The 23,053-nt window shown below is 36.3% G+C and overlaps 1 protein-coding gene across 1 annotated transcript in view; it reads right to left on the bottom strand.

The window, feature by feature from the left end:
- The window catches only part of LOC113257094 (contactin-6), a 268,941-nt gene that overhangs the window by 94,484 nt on the left and 151,404 nt on the right, over positions 1-23,053 (bottom strand). The window contains 3 exon segments of the mRNA XM_026501252.4: positions 1,139-1,241; positions 3,467-3,670; positions 17,984-18,079. Coding sequence (XP_026357037.3) covers positions 1,139-1,241; positions 3,467-3,670; positions 17,984-18,079 — 403 coding nt within the window.

Here is a 23,053-nt window from a genome sequence, read left to right as displayed (position 1 = left end):
CTAAAAGCCCTCAGTGGCAACCCTGTGGGGAGCCCCCCCTCACTCCTGAGAGCTTTTTTTTCTGTATCCTTGATTAATAAAACTCTGTCGCTTAACTCACTCTCCTTTGTCTGCAAGATTCATTCTTAGACTAGGTGAGACAAGAACCTAGCTCCCCCACTTCATATTTACTTAATAACAAAACGGAAACTTTTAAAAATGTTTTTCATGTTTTGGAACATAAGTTACTTTTTCTAAATGTGATGATCACTTTGGGAAAAGACTCTGTATTTAAAGGTAAACCCTCAAATTTGATAGGGTCAGGTCTCTTACTAATCAAAATACGTTTTCTAGACAAGAAGAATCATCATTACCTGGAGGCATGTTAGAAATGGAGAAATCAAGCCTCACCTCAGACCTACAGAATCCCAATTTAACCATGTCCCCAGGTAATTCATATGCACACTGTTCAAAAACAACAGAACTAGTCTATCTATCTCTTTGTTACTTGGGTAATAGTATTTAGAGGCATAAAAATGAAGTCTAAATATTGCCAAAAGGCAAAGAGATGTCTGGATATCCTATGCAAAAATGCAACTATTTGGCTGACTTAAAAGCATTCTAAACCTGCTGGCTGATAAACACTTATCTGAGTAAAACAAAGTGCCTCCACTACCAACTCAGGTTTCGCTCAATTCTAATGATCCACTATGAACAATGGCCTTTAATTAGTTTTATTTTGGAAACCTGCAGTGCAGGTTTTCTCATGTACAAGAATTGCTGATTAATTAAGCAAGAAGACACTCCAGGCAATATATTTCTGGATGTAGGATGAGATGGAGTGAGGGATATGTTGGAGATTTAGTGACTTGTTCACCATCTTACACAAGCACACATATTCCTCTGCAAGATGCTGCCCAAATGGGACTCATTATGCTCAAACTAGAAGAAATATCAGCACATTTAGGGGAGAATTGCAGGCCCAATCATTTTCAGAGTATTAGGCATGTTTGTTTAAATTCCAATCAGAAAGTTCCACTTTTGCCCAGCATTTGAAATCTATTTGGTAATTTACCTTAGAGCAATGTTTGAATAACAAAAAGGTTTTAAAAAAAATTAAACAACCAGAAACAAAACAAAACAAAACAAAAAACCTTACTTTCCAAGGGCAAAGCATTCCAGTTTTACAGATGAATCCTTTGCAGCTTGTATAGTTTCAGGAAAACGCACTTCAATCTTTGGTTCATATTCCCCCATCACACCTGTTAAATATCAAAAGAGCTAGCAGCATTTCTGGAGAATAGAAGTTTTCTGTGAAGTAAATGCTTCATTAACCAAAATCTGATTTTTTTGTCCTTCAATTAACAACATTTTCATATTCTTTAATGAGTGATAGAGGGCAAAGAAACTACGTGATGCTACTTAAGGAATTAGTTCCTTCCCTTCTTGCTTAAAAAAAATATCTAAGACATATCAAAGTATCAGAATAGAGGCATCCCAAATTTCCCTACATTCCATATTAGAATCTTACAAAGAATTTGTCTTCTAATTAAGAAATGAATGCATCTAGATTCTAAAATGTTTCTGAATTATCAAGAACGTTTCTTCTCTAGAGATATCCAGATCACCCCTTCACGGAACTCACGGGGCCAGATCTGTTCAGGAATAAAGAAATTTTCAGTTAATACTGTAGGAGGTCTCTTAATACAAAATAACAGTATTTCCGCAACAAAACCTATAAAGTAACAACAATAATTGAGATAAAGACATAAATATTCTTATGTCAGTTCATTAAGGATTTACTTTTAAATGAGTTTTCTGTAAACTTATAAAAAACATTTGTTTTTATAGTTTTAAATTTTTCAATAAGGAATTGTGGCTATGGGCTAAGATTCAGGTAGGACAGTAGTCTAATGTATGTAAATATGCTAGCTACCAGACGTGTAACAGGAATATATCTCTAGGCTATCCTCATTAACTTAATTAATTTAATCAGTAGCCAATCAAGATTCCTCAAAAATTTTGATCTTTTATTTTTAACTTATATAACAAATACCAATGTAATACATTCCAAAGGTTAATGATTTATTGAGGGCCAGTACACTTGCACAGAAGCTGAAACTTACAAAATATATACCAAATAAAAATACTTGATTTTTAAGACCTTGATCATTCCAAACATTCAAAGAAGCTATGGTTGAGGTGGTAGAGAGTACTAGCTCAGCAAACTAAATTGGTTAAATTTTCTATGTTCTCTTTTCTTGACAGCTGATATTTCTAGAGTGACTTTTAGAAGAGGTTTGATATTTCTTATATTAATACTATTAACATTAATATAGTATAATTCTTCTGATCTGTTTTTACCACGTATGCACTGAAGAGAATAGAGGGGATAGAAGAATGAAGGAATTAAGAAGGGGAGAAAGAGGAACTAAAAGTAGACCAGAAAAAGGAAAAATATGGTAGAAGGTCTATGCATATTATTGGCTTATGAGCTCTTTCTGTCACGAACAGACTACTCACTGAAGGGGAGAAATTGGACTCATGAATAAATCTAGTGGTTGCTGAATTCTGAATTAGGACGATGCAAATATATTTGGGTGGTTAGTGATTATAAAAGCTCTGTCGTAAGGACTCCCTGTACGGAACTAGTTCCATAATTCTCTTAGCCATCATTAGCATATGTTCTTGCTCTTAAAATCCTCAGGGAGGAGAAAAACTCTATGAGGTACTCCAAGTCCAGATCTGATCACAAAATGCATCAACAGGTTTTCTATCTTTACATGTACCACTGTGAATATTTAATTAAAGAATTGACTGGAGGATTATTCTACTTCGATGACTTTCCTAGGTCTTCTAGTTCTCTAAATCTTGTGCCAGCTATGTCTTGACTAAGCTACAAAACTCATCAGAGACCCATTTGAATTATGTTCCTTGGAGGAATATAATTCATATGAATCTTGTGTTTCATTCCTCTTTGGAATGCTTATAATTAATGTTTGCTTGCTTTGCTTTCCTTGGATGTGAATTTTTTCCCCATTTTGCCAGCCAGGTAAATAAAGGGTGAGCAAAAAAGACAAATATGGAAAAGAAAGAGGCATTAAAGAGAAGCTGCATCATATGCTTACTGAAAACAATATTATTCAATTAATAAGCTTGGCAGCACCCACACGTGCACACACACACGCCTATTCCCCCAAACAGACTTTTTTATACAAAATGTTCCTCAAGTAACGAAAGGATCTGTTCCAATGCCAGTGAAGAAATGGCATGATATACCTAGAATCATATAAACTGTACCATGTGAGTTATAGAATTTTCTATTGTATTTTTATAATATCTGATTTTCATCATATTTGTAAATTGAATCTCAACTCATTGATGATGTGGTTCCTCTGAACCAGAGGGAAGCTGAAAGCCCAACAGATGTCCCCAGGCTTCAAAAGGGACCGATAAAGTGTATTCCCAAGATAGCTCATTATCTTACCATCAGTGCGCTGCACTAATGGAGTGGGTGGTCCTTGAACACTTCTCTGGGCTTCCTTGTTGGTTACGAAGCAAGTGTAGTTGCCCACATCTGATGGTTCCACTTTGGCAATATACAAGTTTCCTGTCTCTTGGGAAACAAACCGCCTGTTGTCCTCTTGAACATATAAGGGGTTATCATTGAAGGTCCATGCATAAAACAAATCTGGAAAACAGAAAAAAAAAAAAAAGCATTATCCTTACTGTATTCATTCTTATCTGAAAGTTTTGTGCCTTCTTCTCCAAAATTAGAATAAAATTGTGCCCATTGGTCCAGTTTATGCCTGCTGTCCTGATATAATTGTAATATTCCCTTATATTCAAATATATTCAAATTTGGATGATACATTATATAGTCATCCTGCCCATCACTGGCTTTGTGCATTTAGGGGTGCAATGATGGCATGCCAAGAGAATAAGTGGATGGATGTATTAAGAAAAGCTGTAACATATATAAAATATTACGGGCTTAAAATGCACACTGAATTTCTTCAGAAATGCTCACATTAAAACAGCATCTCTCAATGTGCAGTCCAAAGGATGCCTGCACTAACGTGTTTTGTGTCTGATTTCTCCTAATATGTATTTTTTTAATGTTCACTTATGTTGTGTGACTATCAGTACTTCTTTTTTTTAAAGATTTTATTTATTTGAGAGAGAGAGAGAGCAAGAGCATGAGCAGTGGGGAGGGGTAGAGGGAGAAGCAAGCTCCCTGCTGAGCAAGGAGCCCAATGTGGGACTCCATCCTGGAACCCCAGGATCATGACCTGAGCCGAAGGCAGATGTTTAATCAACTGAGCCACCTAGGTGCCCCTCCTATCAGTACTTCTTTGTGTTCTATTGCTGAGTAATATTCCATTTTATAAATATACCACAATTTGTCCAGCTACTTTCTTGTTGATGAGTCTTTTGATTGTTTCCAGGTTGGAAACATTACGTATTAGGTTGAAATGACTGTATGTATTAGGTTGAAATGACTGTCTGTCGAATTTTCATTTCTCTTGATAAGGTCCTAGGAGTGAAAAATAAGGTAGATAGATGTATGTTTATAAGAAACTACAAAAGAATTTTTCAAAGTTGTTGTACCAGTTGAATTCTCCACCAGAAATATATGAGAGTTATAGTTGTTCCATATCTTTGCACAAATAACATGTCAATTTAAAAAAATTTTAGCCAGAAATCATTGAACAAAGAAAACTTTTCTTGTGGATTAAGGTTTTTAAGTGTGGTACTATCTGAAGACTAAGAAATTGTATGTATCATGGAAACTAGATAGAACTGAACTTATGTCTGGGAAATGGAAGAATATAACTGGTTCTAAAGGGACTCCAAAATAACTGAAATGCACAGGTGCTAGGAGTGAAGAAGGGTTTACACAGATTGAAAACATCATCACCTTCAGTTGAACTTAGAAATCACATACCAGGAAATCACTGCTCATAGAACAGTTGAAGCAACCAGGGGCCTCTTGTTCAGGCAGAGGCCGTGGGTTGTATTTGTCATCTGCACTTATATTAAAAATGGGTGCAGAGGCACCTGGGTGGCTCAGTTGGTTAAGCTACTGTCAGCAGCTCAGGTCATGATCCCGGAGTCCCAGGATCCAGTCCTGCATCGGCCTCCCCACTAAGTGGGGAGTCTGGTTCTCCCTCTGGCCCTCTCCCTTCTCATGTTCTCTCTTTCTCTCTCTCTCTCTCTCAGATAATTGAGTAAAATCTTTAAAAAACAACAACAACAAAAAACCCAAAACAATACAAAAAAATGGGTGCAGAAACAAGATAGGGTAGAGCCAAAACTTGATCTATATAGAAAAACTTATGAGGAAGTGGGAGTGTGGGAATGTTGCCATCTTTATTAATCTCTTCCACCAAGGAAAAAATAAAGCACTAACAGTAGACTTAGGGAACAGACTTAAGAAAGCACAAGAGGAAGGAAGGGAGGAAGGAGGAAAGGGAGGGAGGAAGGAAGGAAGGAGGGAAGGGAGGGCGGAGGGGAGGAAGGAAGGAAGGAAGGAAGGAAGGAAGGAAGGAAGGAAGGAAGGAAGGAAGGATACAAACAGACCATTAATAGTGGGGAGAAGCTAAAGTATTAAATTCTAACAACAATTCATAAGTTATTTTAGTAAAAATGAATTCATCTATATTGACAGAACTCTAATATAATTCTCAGGAAAGAAGAAAACATGAGAGGTATGTCAGAGAACAATCAACAAAAATGCTACTTATGTATAGAATGCGAAAATGTAAAGAGTGGCATTATTAAATCTATAAAAGTAGTGTTCAGGTAGAAAAAAATCCAAGATGTATGGTTATGTAAAAGCATATTGTAAATCAAGATGTTTAGCATTGTGTATGTGTATGTGTGTGTGTGTGTGTGCGCACCTTTATACAAATTATTAAATTTAGCAACCTAGGAATGTATATAGAGGTTTTCTTAGGGTGAGGGGAAGAAATACAAAAGACTCTGAGTTTCTACATAATGTGTTTCTTTCATATTATAGTTCTTAATTACTATGTAATATTTGTGTAATGGGAAAAAACAGGATGGAAATAGTGTCAGGAAAACTAAACACTAGAATGAATTACAACTTGTAAAACAATATGGTGAATAATATTTTTCATTCTTACTCTGAACTGTTCAGACTGGAGTATTACGTTTTATTCAGAGCACATTAGAATCACTAAGGAAGTTTGTTAAAATACAGATAGCTAATCCTATTCCTAGCAATTTGGTTTCCTTGTATCTGAGTGAAGCATCATGGAATCTGTATTTTCAACACCCTATGAAGGGCTCATGTCGTTGAGCTGGAATATTATGTTCCAAGCACCCCTTACTGAAAGGGGATTAAAAATCTCAAGTATATCAAGAGGCAGATAACCAACACAACAAAGGCTGGAGGTTAAATCACAAAAGAAAATGATAAGAACTTAGATTTTTACCCTGGGGACAGGGTGGGGAAGAACAATTGAGCGGTCTTCATAGCTTTGAATTGCTGTCATGTGCATAAAAGAAAGCCCTTTCTATTGATGTCCAGGAGGCAAAAATAGGACTTCGGCTGTTGGGGGTTACAGAAGGCCCAATGGCCTTTAATATAATGAAGACCAATTTAAACTTCAGAGCTATAACAGCAGATGATTTATGAGGTAATGAGCTCTTTATCATTAGAGATGGCCAAGCAGAGAATGGATGAGCTGTTTGAGACGTTGCAAAAATATTTATTTTTGCAATGAATGGGAAGTTAAATCTATGTTTCTGTGAACTGTCTACTCCACCCTCAACATTCCTTTGATCTCCTTAAGAGTCTAATGCTTTTAGATCAAGTATGCATAAATGCAATTCACTTTTTATTTTTTGAAAATATACTTTGACATTGTCCTCCTGTTCCAGGGTATTGAAACTTCATTGCTTTTGCAAGTCCCTACTGGAGTCTTTTATCATTTCATGTGGTCTCTTGCTTCTAAGTTTTTTTACTGATGTCCTTTGCTGCCTCACTTCTAAGCCTGTTACTCTGTCTCCACCAAAGAGATGCTCAAAGGGTTTTTGTTTGAAAGTGAGAGGTATCTAGATAGTAAATTTTTCCTCAATATAAAGAGGAGAAAAAAAAAAAGTAGTTCAGATTCCCATGTTGTCAGTGACTCCTCATCTTTTGAACCTTTTGTGAAATAAAGACAATCTTGAGCAAATTCCCAGGGCCATGTCTCAGTTTAGGGATCTTTATTCAGTGCTGATTTGAAGAGAGGAATAAGCTCAACCTCTCCGAAGTCCAAGGTTAACCCTTCTCACTTAGCAGAAATTATAGGTTGCCACTAATGCCCAAGAAATCTTTGTATTCTTTACCCTATAATCTTAAGACCTGAGACTGTAATTTCCATTTCTCCCTTGGTGAATTCATTTTTACCTTAGTTGCTAAAACTTTCTGATCTATTCCTTTAACAGTGGAACATTTAGAAGCTGCCAGAAGAAAGTTGTCCAGAAATAAGGAAGATTACATTAGAATAATAATAAAAAAAATGAGTACTTTTATTTCATACCCATTTCATCATCCCAGAATTTTGTTTTGTGATGCTAGTTGGCTATTGATAATAAGCCCATTAAACAGGAGAAGGTACTGGAGCTAGGAATATAAAAGTAATTTTCCAAAATCACATTGTTTGCGTGTAGAAGGAGGAGGACTTGAACCTAGATCCTTCAGATGCCAAATCCTTTGCTCTTTCCCTAATACTACCTTTCTTCTTTTCTATGTATCTACAACTGATCCTCTTCTTCTATGTCAATATGATCCTCTTGGAGCATTCTTCCTTACTCTCAGACTTCCTTCTACACACCCAAACTCTCTGCATATCAAAGTCTACTCAGAACTACAAATGTTCCTCATCACCCATCCCCTCACCCATCAACATTGTCTTTCCTGTGTTCAATTTCCTCAGAATCTTACAGGGTAAAATGTCAATCTGTCATTTCAATTACTTCAACACATTTACAGCTACTATTAGCAGGGAATAGAAGGCATTTGTTAAACCATTAAGAAATAATTCTTTTCTCCAAAATGGCCTCACTAGAGGACAGATTTTGAAACTTCAGTGTAAATAACAATCACTTAGAGGACTTGGTAAAACACAAACTGCTGGGTTCTACCATCCCCGTTTCTCTTTCAATAGATCGGAGAAGGAGCCAGGGAATTTACATCACTAACAAATTCCCTGGAAATGCAGATACTGGTGGGTCCCAGAACACTACTTTGAAAATCACTAATATAATGGTAATTCTCAATCTCCTATGCCTAATCAAACCAGGAAGGGATATGGCTCAGAGTTTGATAAAATGGTGGCCATCTTATATATTTCTCTTTGGGTGGTATGTGGGAGCCTGGAGAAGATGTTCCTCAGTTCACAGTTGCATGGCATGTCTGGGACGGAAGGGACCTAAAGATCTTCAGCTCAGTCTTCTCATTTTATAGGTGAGCGAGCAGAGGGGAAGATGGCAGCAGCTCTGTGACTAGACATAGGCACCCCTTTGTGCTCCTCTGTGAACTGGTGAAGATGCTAACCTGCAAGCCCTTCCTGTCACTCCCTTCTCCCCATGGGTTCCCTATTCCCATTCACCCAAATAGTCAGGCTGTAGTGGGGTTTTTAATCTATTTTGTTCTATCATCAGCCACTGTCATGCTTAATCTGTATATTTTTAATGGGGAAAGAAAAAAAAAACTCTTACAAATTGGAAGTTTAAAATCCTTCCCATTTGGCTTTTCTTAATTAAATGTATAATTCATGAGCCACTTAAGTTGAAATCATTGAATTTTTAAAATATTTTCTCCACCATCTATGACATTTATCTGTTATTAATGATTGTGATGCATTTTCCCTATGATGATTCAGCAGTAACATTAGAACTGAATGATAATTGGTCTTTCCTGAAGCATTGCCTGTAGTTTCACACTGACACCATCCTCTACAATTTTAATATTATTAGAAATGGCAGATCTGCAGTAAGCAACTGAAGACTATATCTGCTGCTCTCTCAAGCATGCAACAAATCCTATTTTCCTTAGAGCATGATTATGTTTTGACATCTTTTACAGCCCTATATCTTGCACTGTAATATTTAAAGTATAAACACAAGAGATATATGCAATTGTACCCATTATATGGGATGTAATTTTTATTAGAGGGGAAGTATCCCACGTGAAAGAGACCAGTAATGATAAACACTGACATTGAGAACTTCTATTGGCTCCATAAAGCAGACCTCAAAATTGGTAGTATGTTTCTAGAAGTAGAAAATAAATGAGAAGAATAAAGAATTTGAAGCACAGTGCTCAGATTTAGTGGATAAATCTACCCTTTGGAATATTCTGGCATGAGTGTACTTTACTGCAAACCTTGCGCAGAGCTCTAAGGTTAAATGTGACTGCCTGTTGGGTGGTAAATCATGGTTATGCTAGCTCAGTGGCAAAGACCTAATCCAAGAAAAATAATTCCTTTTCTGGGTTGAAGTCATTGATATCGGTACTGAGCAAGTTTATGATGTAACCCAGAACACTGCCCTGACACCTTTACAACCACTCCGATTTGAGTACTCATTTGTTCCACAATTACTGCTTAACCACCCAGATTTTATTAGATCCCTTTTGATTTACGCATCTCCTGTTCAGAATCATGGAGATAGCTGCTTTTGTGGCCTACAAACAACCACTAAGTAAAGGCCCTCTGAGTTCCTGTTATTGCTGGCTTCCAAAAAACTCTAGGGCTGGCATGTCCTACCTGAAAAAGTAATGAAAACACAGCCAGCTTCTGAATGAACTTCTGAGAAACCTCCAATTTTAAGGAAGACTGGGTAAGTCATGGGAGGCAAATACAGAAGGACTAGACTTCCTTTTTTCTTCTCAATTCCCATCCTCTATGGGTGAACTAAATACAGAGAATGTAAGAGATGAGTTATTCCAGTGTTTCTCAACCACACGTGATTTTGCCTGAGAGAGGTATTTGGCAATGTCTGGAGATATTTTTCTTTCCCGCTATTGGGAGAGGAGATGCCATTGCATCAAATGGGCACAGGCCAGGGATGTTGCTAAACATCTTCACAATGCACAGGACAAACCCCATAACAAAGAATTATCTCACCCTAAATTGTCAATAGCGCTGATGTTGAGAAACCCTGGGCTGTACAAATGGAAACAGGCTATAACATGAGAGTTCTGTTTGATGTGCTGGAAAGCAAGGGAAAATATTCTTACTGGGAATGAATAAGATTCTGAAAGTAGACAGAGGAAACGTGGAGCACAGGACCTAGAAGAATGAACTCTGGGGTTCTGGTCAGCTACATGATCTTTCTGGTTATAACACGGTACACTAATATTAGGCAAATCAATCCACCTCTCTAGGTGGTGTTTACATATTCTCCAATATAGATACACTTGCTATTTCCATTTATACTTCACTTAGCAATTATTTCCTGCTGTGGGCCAGATTATGCCAGACCAGATGAGGCAACAGAATAAATGCACTGGTGCTTAAACTCAAGATATGTCTTCTTGGCCAAGTTAACACTAACTTCTTTAACACAATTATTCAATTTATAGAATGGAGAAATTTTCTCTGAAAGTGTCACATGAGTTGAGGCCCACAAAATGCTGAGCTGAATGTCCAGTATATAGAAGGCATTTGTTACCTTATCCAATCATGTGATATTAAACACTATTTATATACGGTGTTAAAAAGAGAGAGACAGACAGACAACAGTCTCCAAATGGAGTCACTTGTGCTAAGTTCCACGTCAGCCAACCAAAACTTAATACCTAATCAAATTCTACTTCAGCCTCTCTCAGAAACGTGACCCTTAACCAGTCAATCTGGAGTTACCTGGTCAGCACTAGTGAGGCAACCCACCTGATAGACCCTACCAGTCTTCCAGAGGAAGGTGACCTTGCCTGAAACAATCTACTCTTTGCTGGAACAACTTCTTTGTCCTGCCTCTTTCTGCCTATAAAGGTCTTTCATTTTGTATAGCTCTTCAGGGTTCCTTTCCATTTTTTTTAAGCATATCTTTGACAACTTTATTAGGATGTTTCTTTGTAAATTTTTAAAAATTTACTTGTTTATTATTTTTTTATTATGTTAGTCATCATACAGTACATCATTAGTTTTTGATGTAGTGTTCCATGATTCATTGTTTGTGTATAACACCCACTGCTCCATGCAATACATGCCCTTCTTAATACCCATCACCAGGCTAACCCATCCCCCCACCCCCCTCTCCTCTAAAACCCTCAGATTGTTTCCTGGAGTCCATAGTCTCTCATGGTTCGTCTCCCCCTCTGGTTTCCCCCCCTTCATTTTTCCCTTCCATCTCCTAATGTCCTCCATGCTATTTTTTTTAAAAGATTTTATTTATTTATTTGTCAGAGAGAGAGAGAGAGAGCATGCACAAGCAGGAGGAGTGGTAGGCAGAGGGGGAAGCAGGCTCCCTGCTGAGCAAGGAGCCCAACTCAGATGCAGGGCTCCATCCCAGGATCCCGGGATCATGACCTGAGCTGAAGGCAGATGCTTAACTGACTGAGACACCCAGGCATCCCATGGGTTCCTTTCCATTCATAAGATGATATGCTGCCCAATTCATAAATCATCGAATAAAGCCAATTAGGTCTTTAAATATACGCAGTTAAATTTTGTTTTTTTAACAATGGTAAATACCAAATTTAGTTCTCCAAACCAGAACTTTCCCCTTAGATATGTAAATCCAGCTGCATACTCAAAATTTTCATTGTTCTATCTAATAGACATCTGAATGTTAAAATGTCCCAAAACAAATTCCTATTTCCCCCATTCCAAAACCTGCTCTCTCTTCATTGGTATCATCCCAACAAATGACATTCCATTCTTGTAATTGCTCAACCCAAAAACCCTTCCTCTCTTTCTCTTTACAATCTATATCCAATCTTTTGGGACATTATTTTAGGTATACCCTCTAAGTATCTCCTGAAGATGGTTACTTGTTCACTGGTCTGCTCCCATCATCCTGCGTCAAGCCACCATTACTTCTCACCTGAGTCATTGTAATCACCTTTAACTCCTTATATTATTGCCCCTCTTTGGTCTATTCCTTAGAATAAACTTTTTAAATTGGAGATCAGAGAAAGCATGCAGTCTTTTGCTCAATACCATATAATGCATTCTAATCTCACTCATAGTAAAATTTAAAGCCTCTATAATATCTTTAAGGTAGTGCTTACAACCTTATCTATGCTCCTATTTGCTCACTTTTCTTTATCCACACTGGCTTCTTTGCTATTCTTCCAATGTGCCAGACACAGCCCTACTGCAAGTCCTTTGCACATGCTGTTCCTTCTACCCAAACTGCCTTTTCTCAATGTTTCACTCTCTCATTGCTTTAGTTCTCCTCTCAATGCCAACAAAGCCTTCTTTGGCTTCAGAATATACAATACCAACACCCACCACCATTTAGTTTTCTCCCTAGCTTTTATTACCATCTGTCACGTTTTTATATTTATTATAAGATTCATGAAGATAAAGACTTTGTCACATTGCTCTCCACTATATCCCTAAAATTCACTAAAATGAGTGGTACTTAGTATGTACACAATAAATATTTGTTGAGTAAGTTTATAGTACTAGTTCAATAATGATGGTTATCACTATTATATCAATAGGCAACTGTTCTGCCTATCTGCCTTTTACATATTAAGCAACCCTGAAGTAATACTGTCACTGCTGATTTGACCTACTCACTGAGAATATACCACTGTCAAAAAAACCCCACAAAAACAAAAAACCACCAAAAACAAAACAGCAACAACAACAACAAAAAGAAAACACCACTGTCATTTACACCAGAAACAGAAGGAAAAAAAAAAGAACAACTAATTGGGAAGAAGGGCATATGAAAATTTAGCACTTTTCCTCAATGTAATTTTCCTCTTTATAACACAATTTTGAGTTTTTGCTGGAATGATTTTCCATTTGTGTTGAATTGTCAACATTTTTATTGACGGAAATACAAACGCTGGACTCAAACAACAGTGCTATCTTCCTACAACAGACATAGATACTCCAAATTACTGGCATAAATTCAATTGTTCTACCAACCTAAAAGTTATATCTTTGAAGACAAAGGAATATTTCCTCTAAAACAAATTTTAAACCTATAATTTTTATGAGCCCAGGATTGAGAGTTTTATACCAAGACAATAAAGGGAAAGAATCTGCTTTACTTTAGATATGGTGAAACTATTATTTCACAGTGAAGGTGATCTTAATTATTTTAAAAAACATGTATCATTTCTTCACTCTGTCATTTTTAAAGAAAATTTCACGTGAAGCTGGGCTAACTCACTGCACCCATGAAGATCTACTGACAGCTTATTTTCATATCCAACCTACAGCTTTGGCTTCAAGGCTTTCACATCATTAGAAAAATTGAGAGTCTGAAATTTTGCTTTCAGTGCTGTTGCAAATGACTTATGCAGAATCTCTGTTACAGGTGATGGCTGCTCTTAACCAAAGCTCATCCTGGAGTTAAGTGGAAACCCATGAAAGACCTCTCTGCATGGCAGTTCAAAGTCTACCTCAAGGCTCAGCGACCCTCCCCCAAATGAATAAGTAAAATAAATAGTGTATTGCCTCTTACTGTCACGTAAACCTGGAAGTAGAGAAAAGACCTTAGAATCCTCCAGAGACCTAGCGGAGGAAAGGAAAAGTCTTTATTTAGCTGACTACCAAGCACCTTGGTATTTACCTTTGCCAAGCACGGAGAGGCTAACTAGGAGACTTGTATTCTTCTGACATGGGTAACCAAATTAAGGATAATAACTATAATAGCCAATAGAAGGATTGTTAGAGATTGTGTGGAGATGAGGGAAGTCACAGACTACCCTTAAGAGCCTTTACGAGAAAGGAAAGTGATGTCTAATAGGGAAAAAAGGGTTTCAGTCAGATGTGCATTGTAGCACCCTCTGTGTTCTTCAGACAAAACTTTCAGTAAAACTTACATTTCCCTGTAATATTTTAGAATTATATTTTTTAGGAAGATGGAGTTTATCATGGAGTTTATCTCTAGTTAAGAAATAGGATTAAGGGAGTGAATATACTTCTCTCCTCAGAGTATAGGGAATGGTTCCTGTTTGTGTCCAAATATCACATTTCTAAGAGATAAAGCAGAATGTGCCAGTTTTGTGTTCTGGCATTATTGCCTAGGTTTCTTTTCTTTTTCACTATGGGTACTTTCCTCTAGAATAAGCTTTATCTGTAAATCCTCTCTTTCTAGAAGAATAGCACATTTGTGGTTACTTTAAAAATTGGGTAGGAAAACATCCATGAGAGAGCCTATTCTGGAGTCAGGTCTCCTTTGGTCTTTTCTGGAGGGAAGAAAAAAAAATGACATCCATATAACAGCACCTGTTCAGTTTGGCTTATGTTGATTACTCTATTTCACTGAGTTGTCACTAATCATTTATATGGGAAATCCATCTATACACTTTTTTCTTTTGTTTTGTTCCTGGAGCTATTTTTTTTTTTCTTGGGTAAATTTAAAGGATTCAGCCTAGTTGATAATTTTTCTTACTCTCCCATAGTTCTTGTTTTTTTGTTTTTGTCTTATAAAACACACTAAAATGTATTTGATAGGCCTGCCTTGTTAAGAAATGTTTTCCAATTTTTTTGTGCTAATACTAGAGAGAAAATATAAAGAATTCAGAACGTTCTGATAATAGCAAGGAACTGAATTCAGCCAATGACTTGAGTGAGCTGGGAAGTGGATTCCTCCTTAGACTTTCCAGAAGAGAATGCCTTCTGGTCAAGACTTTGATTTTATCCTTGTAAGAGTCTGAGTAGAGAGACCAGCCACATCATCCTTTGGCTTCTGACATATAGAACTGTGTGCTAATAAATGGGTGTTGCTTGAAGCTACCAAGTTTTAGGTAGATGGTTACTTACTAAAGAAAAAAATAAATATATATATATATATAGATACACATACATATACACACACATATACACACACACACACACATATGTGTGTGTGTGTATATGTGTGTGTGTATATATATATATATATATATATATATATATATATATATACATATATATATATATATATATATATTCTAAACCAAGGAAAAAATTACAAAGACAAAAATGTCTATGTGTAAAGTCGGCTCACTTTAAACCAGCTGTCCACTAATCCAGTTTGAAGGTTATCCAACCAATATGTTTCTCTACATTCTTGAAGTCTTTCTTGGCACAATTCACCTTTATAGGAAGGTGAGAAAGGAAAAGGAAGAATAAGGAATTGTTTTAAATAAGCCAGTTAAAGACACTCTTAGAACTCTTAGAAAACCCAGGAGGTGTAAGAGTGTTGAAACTGTTAAACAATCTGAGGTTTAACCATTAACTACAGAGCTTTCTATCCAAAGGCATTTTTTTTTTTTTAATCAGAAACTCCTGCACTGGAATCTTGCCTTCATTTACCAACCGAAAACTGATTTACTTAGTTTGTCTGAGTCTTGCGTTCCTCATTTTAAAATTATTGTTTTTAATTATTGGAATACTGAGAAAGAGAAAATAAATGGAAAGCACTTACAGGGCTTGTTCATGATAACAATTCAATAACTGGTAGCCATTGTTACTATTATCAATACTTTCTCCTTATTAATTGATGACTATTTGTATAATTGGATCAAAGGGTGTCTGTCAATATTCCCCTCAGTTTTGGTCTGGGAGAACTATAAGGACCAGAAGAACAATATTCCAGTATTTCTGCCCTTGCAGAGATGAGGAAGCCCATGGCACACCCTAGAGCTCTCCAGATGAAAATTCCTATAAATCCTGGATGAAGTCAATATTGACAAATACCCTTGAAATCCTGCTAAAACATTACGTATGATATAATTAAATTTGGTATCACAGAAGTTTGTCATAACTCACATGCAATAGGCATAAGTTAATCAGTTAAAAAGATCTTAACTGAAGGCAGTGTTTGTTGTGACTTAATTTCATGGCATTACGCAGAGAGACACTGTTACAAGGGTTACATGTTTTAAATGATCAACATACACTTTAACAGTGGTAGGTAACAAGGTAACAAGGGAAAGCTTCTACTTGGCTGCTTATTTTTATTATTTTTTCTACAGATTTTATTTATTTTAGAGAGAAAGAAGGGGAGGGGAAACAGAGAGGGAGGGAGAGGGACAAGCAGACTGCGCTGAGCACAGAGCCCAATTCGGGACTGGATCTCAGAACCCTGAGATCATGACCTGAGCTGAAACCAAGAGTTGGATGCTAAACGTATTGAGCCACCCAGGTGTCCCATTCGCTGCCTTTTTAAAATATGTGGCATTCATTTACAAATATTTGACATTTCTGCTACCTTTATTTAGTGTAAACAAAGTTGAAAATAATCTTCAATTCTGTCAAGATTCTTTGACCAAAGTCAGAGCATAAAATGACACAGACTGACAGCACAAACAGACATGACTTTGTATATCTTGTCATCTTAGGTTATAGTACTAAAAAATAATGTCCCTATGGTTAAAAAATAAGCACCATCAAATTTTTTCAATGCTCTGGAATAATACTATTTTATCTCAGACAGCACTGAAAACAGTGTAACTCTCACCTAATATTTCAGGTGAGCATAATGCTATACTACTCTAATATTAATGAATAAAATATTGTTAACTTCTAATCAGTTTCCTTTTCTTTTTGTATCAGCATTTCAAGAGATTGTGTAAAAATGAAAATAACTGAAAAGTGTTTTCAACTTCTTAAAAGATTGTTTAATATAGGGATAAGATTGCTTCCACTTTATTTTTAAATATTTGTTATATTTGCTTTCAAAATTTTCCCATTGCAGAGTGCAAATCAACTAGAAAAGGGCTGCTCTCAGGATCCAGACTGCCTGGATTTGAAGCTTGGCTCCACTGCCTATCAGCTGTGTTATGTTGGACCGGTTACTTAACCTCTGTCTACCTTATTGTTCTCATTTGTATGTATTGTAAAACAATAATCATAGTATCTCTCTCATGAAGCTGCTGTGAAAAATTTAAAAGTTAATACATACAAAGTATTTAGATCTCTACGTTGTAAGTACTTGCTATTATTATTAAGGTAACTATAATACAATCAGTATGATATTAAATTGTACCAAATGAAATGACTCCATGGATATTTTGATACTGCCTCTTCCAGCTTCACTGTTGGTTGAGAATCTACCAAATTTTACTAAATCATTTGGAATTTGACAAAATGCAACCCCAAAGGGATGGTTGAGGCCTTTGGCAACAGGTTAATTCACAGGTCAATCCAGATTATTACAAACTAGAGGTTGTCATTGACTGCATGATTTCACCATTGCTAAGAGATATTCTGATTTTGTGCCATCCAAAATTTGCTTCTAATTAATGGAGTAGCTCTCATCTTCCAATAGTTAAAGTGAGGTTGCCAAGAGGAATGCTGGAATTTGCTTTTCCACAGAGGTCTATAATAACAATGAAATTACAATCTCAGCTTTCTTTTCTGAATAAATATGAGTCATTACACTAATCAGTTTACATTCATTAGCTCACTTAATATTCACAACAGCACTACAATGCAGACACTACAATAGATAGTGTCTCTATTCTACAGATGAGGAAACTGAGCCTAAAGAGGTTAAAGAAATTATCTCTTGCCATTCAGGGTGACAAGCATTGGACTACAGCAGTGTTCAGTTTCACTCTGTACCCTGGTGCTCACACTGGGTGCCATGCTGCATCTCCTTAAGGTTATGTTTGTTGAGTGACTGCCTGAACAAAAATTTCTTTTGAAAAAGATTTAGATTAGTACTATTTAGATACAGTAGAAAGAACATGAAGAGCTTCAAGGTCCTTTTGATTTGATGAAGAGCTACATTGACTTCAAGACATGATGTGCCTTTTTTACTCCTCCAGTGACCACGTTAATGGTGTGACCCAATTACCCCCCCACCATACCTCCAAAGTGTGGTGGTGGGCCACAGAGAAGCACCACACCTTGACCTTCTCGGACGGACACTGCGCTTCTTGTTTTGGTTTCAAAGTCTTCAATATCTTGGAAAACAAACAAAACAGCTTTAGAATTACCTTGCAGTAAAAAACATTTTAAAGTAGAATCTTGAACTTATTATTCTTAACAGTAATGGACACTCATACTTGACTGACCAAGAGAGTCAGTGGATGATCAGTTTATCTACACTGATTATTATCTCTAAAAATCTTGTTTTTCTTTTCTTCTTTCTTTTTCATATAATTAAATGGAGTATGTGATGAAGACATTTATTAACATTACCTACTATCTGTTTGCTCTTATTCTCCCAGGCAGCCTGGAGCCCAGCAGGAAATCTTTAAAACCCAGCACATATTTACTTTCCTTGCCCAGGGAAGGTGTGATTAAAAAAAAAAAATAAAACAAAACAAAACAAAACAAAAAGTATGCAGCAAGTTTGCTACAGTCTTTTAGCATCTTAGATTAATGATTGGTATTTGATGTGCAGATGGAGTCCGTGAGCATTTAGGATGGAATGGCGTGAGGGAAAGAGTTCTATGTGACTGAACTATTGAGAAAGAAGGTATATTTTCTAATTTTCTCATTCTACTCCTTCACAACGCAGCTTCATGATCTTGTTTGGAGTGGTGTAATTTCATAGAATACCAAAGAATCATAGAAATTCAATGTTAGAAGAAAGCTAACTAGTTATCTCATTAAGCCATCCACAGGAAGTACACATCTTTCCACATTCCTGGAATCGTCAGTCAGCCTCCAGGAATGGGTAATTGTTGAACATCTCTGAACCTTAGTTTTTTAACCTGCAAAATGACATTACTCTTTTAACGAATTTGTATTGAACCCCTACTAAAAATACAGGAAGTAAAAAAAAAAATACAGGAAGTGTATTAAAGGAGAGAAGACATATTGGTAAGTAAATCAGGCATGTACCTTGCCCTTACTGTGCTTATTATCTAATAGGAAAACTAGAACACAAGTTAAAAAACAAATAAACCAATGTACATTTACAAATTGTGGTAATTATTGTGGGGTGAAGACTGCTATTGTGTACAAAAAAGCATTCTCCTTTCTTCCACAGTAATAGATTTGTAGATCAAATATGCTTTTCTAACCAGAGGATACATTTCTCAGACATCTTTTCAATTAATGTAGTAAGCAGAAACAATGAGTGAAACTTCCATGTATTATGTGTGAAAGGAAATCTCCACAGTTTTATGTTCTCCACCCATCCCCTCAGCACCTAGATTGCCATGACATGAAAGATCTTGTTGAAGATGAAAGAGCCACCATTAACCTGGGTACTTGAGTGACTGCATGGAATACAACTACAGCTGATCTGGAACATCTACTCTGGATCAGGATAGTAGAGACAAGACAACTCCTATCTTGTTTGAGGCATTTATTTCAGGGTCTCTGTGTTATAGCAGGTTAACTTTTATCCCAACCGACATATCTTGTGAATGAAAAGAACAGAATGCAGATCTGTTGGATGAGAAAGAGACAGTCATGCAATGGTGACGTACAGCAGGGAAAATAGTCCTTGCAGAAAGAAAAACAGGTTTCAAAACCTACATATAGCAAATGGCAGGGAAGTTTCACAATATTGAAAGGAAGCACTGTTCATGGGCACATAGTGGGCAAGGGTCAATTAGAAATTGCAATAATCAGGGCACTGGGGTCTATTATATTCCATTAGGATTATATTAAAAGTACAAAGGGAATACCTGGAAACAACTGAATAATAAATCAGTGCAGAAGTTGAGTAATATCTGCAACATTCATAGAATGGAATGCTGTCAATGATTAGAAAGAATGATCTAAATATAAAGGACTGACTTGGGAAGTTCTTGGAAAGTGAGCTACACTATTAAATTTAAAAAGTGCTAAATATTGCTATGACATTATCCCATTATAAAAGAAAAAAGTAAAAACCTAAATATGAGCATCTCTTTTAACTGATATAGAGAAAATTATAGAACATATATTCTTGATATTCACCTTGGTTGTCTCAAGGGAGTGAATGGGACATATGGAAGTAGAGATTATTAAATCTTTACCTACACCTCTCTTTATCTTTAAAAAAATATTATAAAGATTATAAATTATGGGGTTTTTTATTCATTTTTAACAACTTTACTGTAATTATACAATTACAATAAATTATTGGTGTGATTTAGAGAAATTGAAGACTTCTATTTTCTACATATTATGGGTGTCTTATCCATGAGTTATTTAAATGACAATGTCATGTATGCTATATAATACATGAGCACTGAACTCAGAGGAGAGGCAAGGTCCAGAATTATAAGAATAGAATTTATCAGCATATATATAGTATTTAAAGCCATAGGACTGTATGTAATCCCCATGGGATGGCTCTTAAATTTTTGGCATGAGCAATTTGATCCATCATTTAGAATCAAACTCTAAAAATCTCCAATATTTAGAAGTAGAATAGAGGATTATGGAGAAAGGAAAGAATAAAGGAAATAAAGGGAAGAAGGGAAGGAGACAGTGGGTCAGAGAGAAGGGAAAGAAGGAAGAAAGCAGGGTCTAAGACACGGAGTAAGATGTGGACAGAAAAATGTTGTTGTATTAAGCAAATGAAGGTCACATGTAATCTTGACAAGAGAAGTTAAAGTGGAATTATGGAGAAGAGGCCAAAGTGAATTGAGGGGTAAATAGTAGATAGTAGAAAAGAACATGGGATCACAGGTGTGCAAACTTTTTAGAGTTTGCTATGAATGGGAGGTGAGATTTTGAGAACAGGGAATAGTCTGGAAGGCAGGGGTGCTATACTGATGTAAATAACCAGGTAAAGAAAGAGATGGATAATTCTAAGACACAGATTAGGGTGAAGTTTTTAAAAAATCAGAAAGGTGGCAATCAGAGCCCCCATGGAAGTGTTGACCTTTGTAAGGATGAGGAATTAAGACAAAAGGTATAATTATTGATACAAGGTAAGACTGTAGAATTATCTGCTATTTAGATGAGATTTTTACAGTGGTTTCAAATTTCTCATTGAAACGGATGGCAGAGTGTTGGGTAAATCATTGAGAAAGGGGAAAAAATGCAATAAATAAGCCTACTTATCAGGGTTGTTATGGGGATTAAATAAAATAATGAATTAAAAGTATCTAACCTACAGTGTGTTATAGAGGAGGTGATTAATATGCGGTAATTATTATGATTTTGACACACCAACTGATTAGGTCATGCCACTATATTTTCCTCTGACTGATACAAAGTTCAGATACACGAATGTGCAAACACAATTAGCATATTTCGGTTCCAATAAAATTTTTTGTACATGGATGTTTCAATTTGAAGCACCCATGCTGTGTATCTATGTTATTTAACAAATAAGTATTCTTTCTTTTAGACTTGCTCTCTTTCCATTAAAATGAAGCATTCGATGAAATAGATGGATTAAGTCTGAGACATAAATTTAGTAACTCTTATATGTACTCTATTTTTAATAATACAAATATTTGGCCAAGATAAACTCTCTTATCCCTAGCTACACCCCCTTATCTTCCTCCAGCTGCTCTTGATTAGCAGTCATTAGCTTTACACTAATTCAGGACCTGGCATTCCTTGTCTGTTTCTTACAGAGGATTTTTAATCAAATATGTATCCTTTCTTCTTTGGCCATGGAAACACTAAAACAACGTACATATGTTGGTACCACTGATGTGAACTATTGCCTTGACTCGGGTTTGCATAATTTTAAATGTGACTCAATAAGAATCAAGCTAACAAACTCTTTTTAAAGCCAAAAATCAATATATCGTATTCACTGTTTCTATTTCTAGTAGTAATAACAGGTGAGGATTTAAAAATGTTTTTCCTACTATCATTATTGAAAGGTCCCATTAAATTGTCATTATTTTTTAATGGTCACAAAAACAAAAACTGTCACAAAGGACTAATGAGAAATTGAATGATTCTATGAAATTAACAAGCTTTGGATTGAATTTTCTGTGTCACATTGTCAGTGTGCCATTCTCCCAGTAACATCAATCATGTTCTCAGTGTTAATCAGAAGCCATTATAACACATTGTTGATAAGACCACTGATATTTTAATATATTCAGTGTTCATTTCCACTTATATCTGCTTGCAACATAATTTCTTCCTGCCTTTTATGATTACAATGGGGTTTCTAACAGTTGACATAAAAGGAAATCAACATCTCTCAAAAGTCATACAAGTCCTGTTAGCTATCAAAACACAGTCATCCCAAAATGGTACTAGTTCACAGGTTTTAATTAATAATTCATATTTTAAAACTATTTAATAGCCACACAGATGACAGACAAGATATAATTCTGCCTTATTTAAACTAGGTGCAATCTCATGCGAATATGCTTTGATCAAGATCTGCTTTAAGTATTCAATGTGTAACTCAAGTGCCTTTTTGCTAGCCAGATACATGATATAATTCAGATATTTTGAGGCAAGGTTGACTGAATTAGGTAGCCATTTGAGCATCCAATGAGATTTTCTTTGCTCTGTAACACCTTTACATCTAGATTTATTCTTATACGAGGAGAGGCCAGAAAGAACCACCAGTTTCTATTTTTGTCCTATCCATTTTTGCTTAAGAGAAAACAGCTTGGTGTGAGATCGTTCCCTGAGATGGTCTCAAATTCTGTATTATTTGGAGAAACTCCCATAAGCCACAAAGGTGACCTGCCCAGGCTGTCCTTGTGCTCAAGGTATAAGTCCTGCAGAGCAGGTTGTTGTTAAAGACCCCGATTGTTGAGGTTGCTCTCATTAAGCCATTCTGATGACCACGGCTTATCGGATCCTGTGGTTTTATTGCTGGTTTTGGAGGAAGCATTTGGCAGGAACATAAGCAAAAATGCAGTCACAAACAAGGCTCTGTTCCAAAGGCCAGCAGGAAGTGCCTGAGAATGGCCCATAAAGTAAGCTTTAAAGAATTACAGGGCCATATGCTCTCTCCTGGAGCAACCAAGGTGCAGAGGAGGGACAAGGGCCACCAAAATGTACTT

Source organism: Ursus arctos, unplaced genomic scaffold (genome assembly GCF_023065955.2).
Source record: "Ursus arctos isolate Adak ecotype North America unplaced genomic scaffold, UrsArc2.0 scaffold_14, whole genome shotgun sequence".
In the NCBI taxonomy this organism is placed as follows: Eukaryota; Metazoa; Chordata; class Mammalia; order Carnivora; family Ursidae; genus Ursus; species Ursus arctos.
Note: the sequence above shows the minus strand (reverse complement) of the source record. Positions and strands in the feature narration are given on the sequence as shown.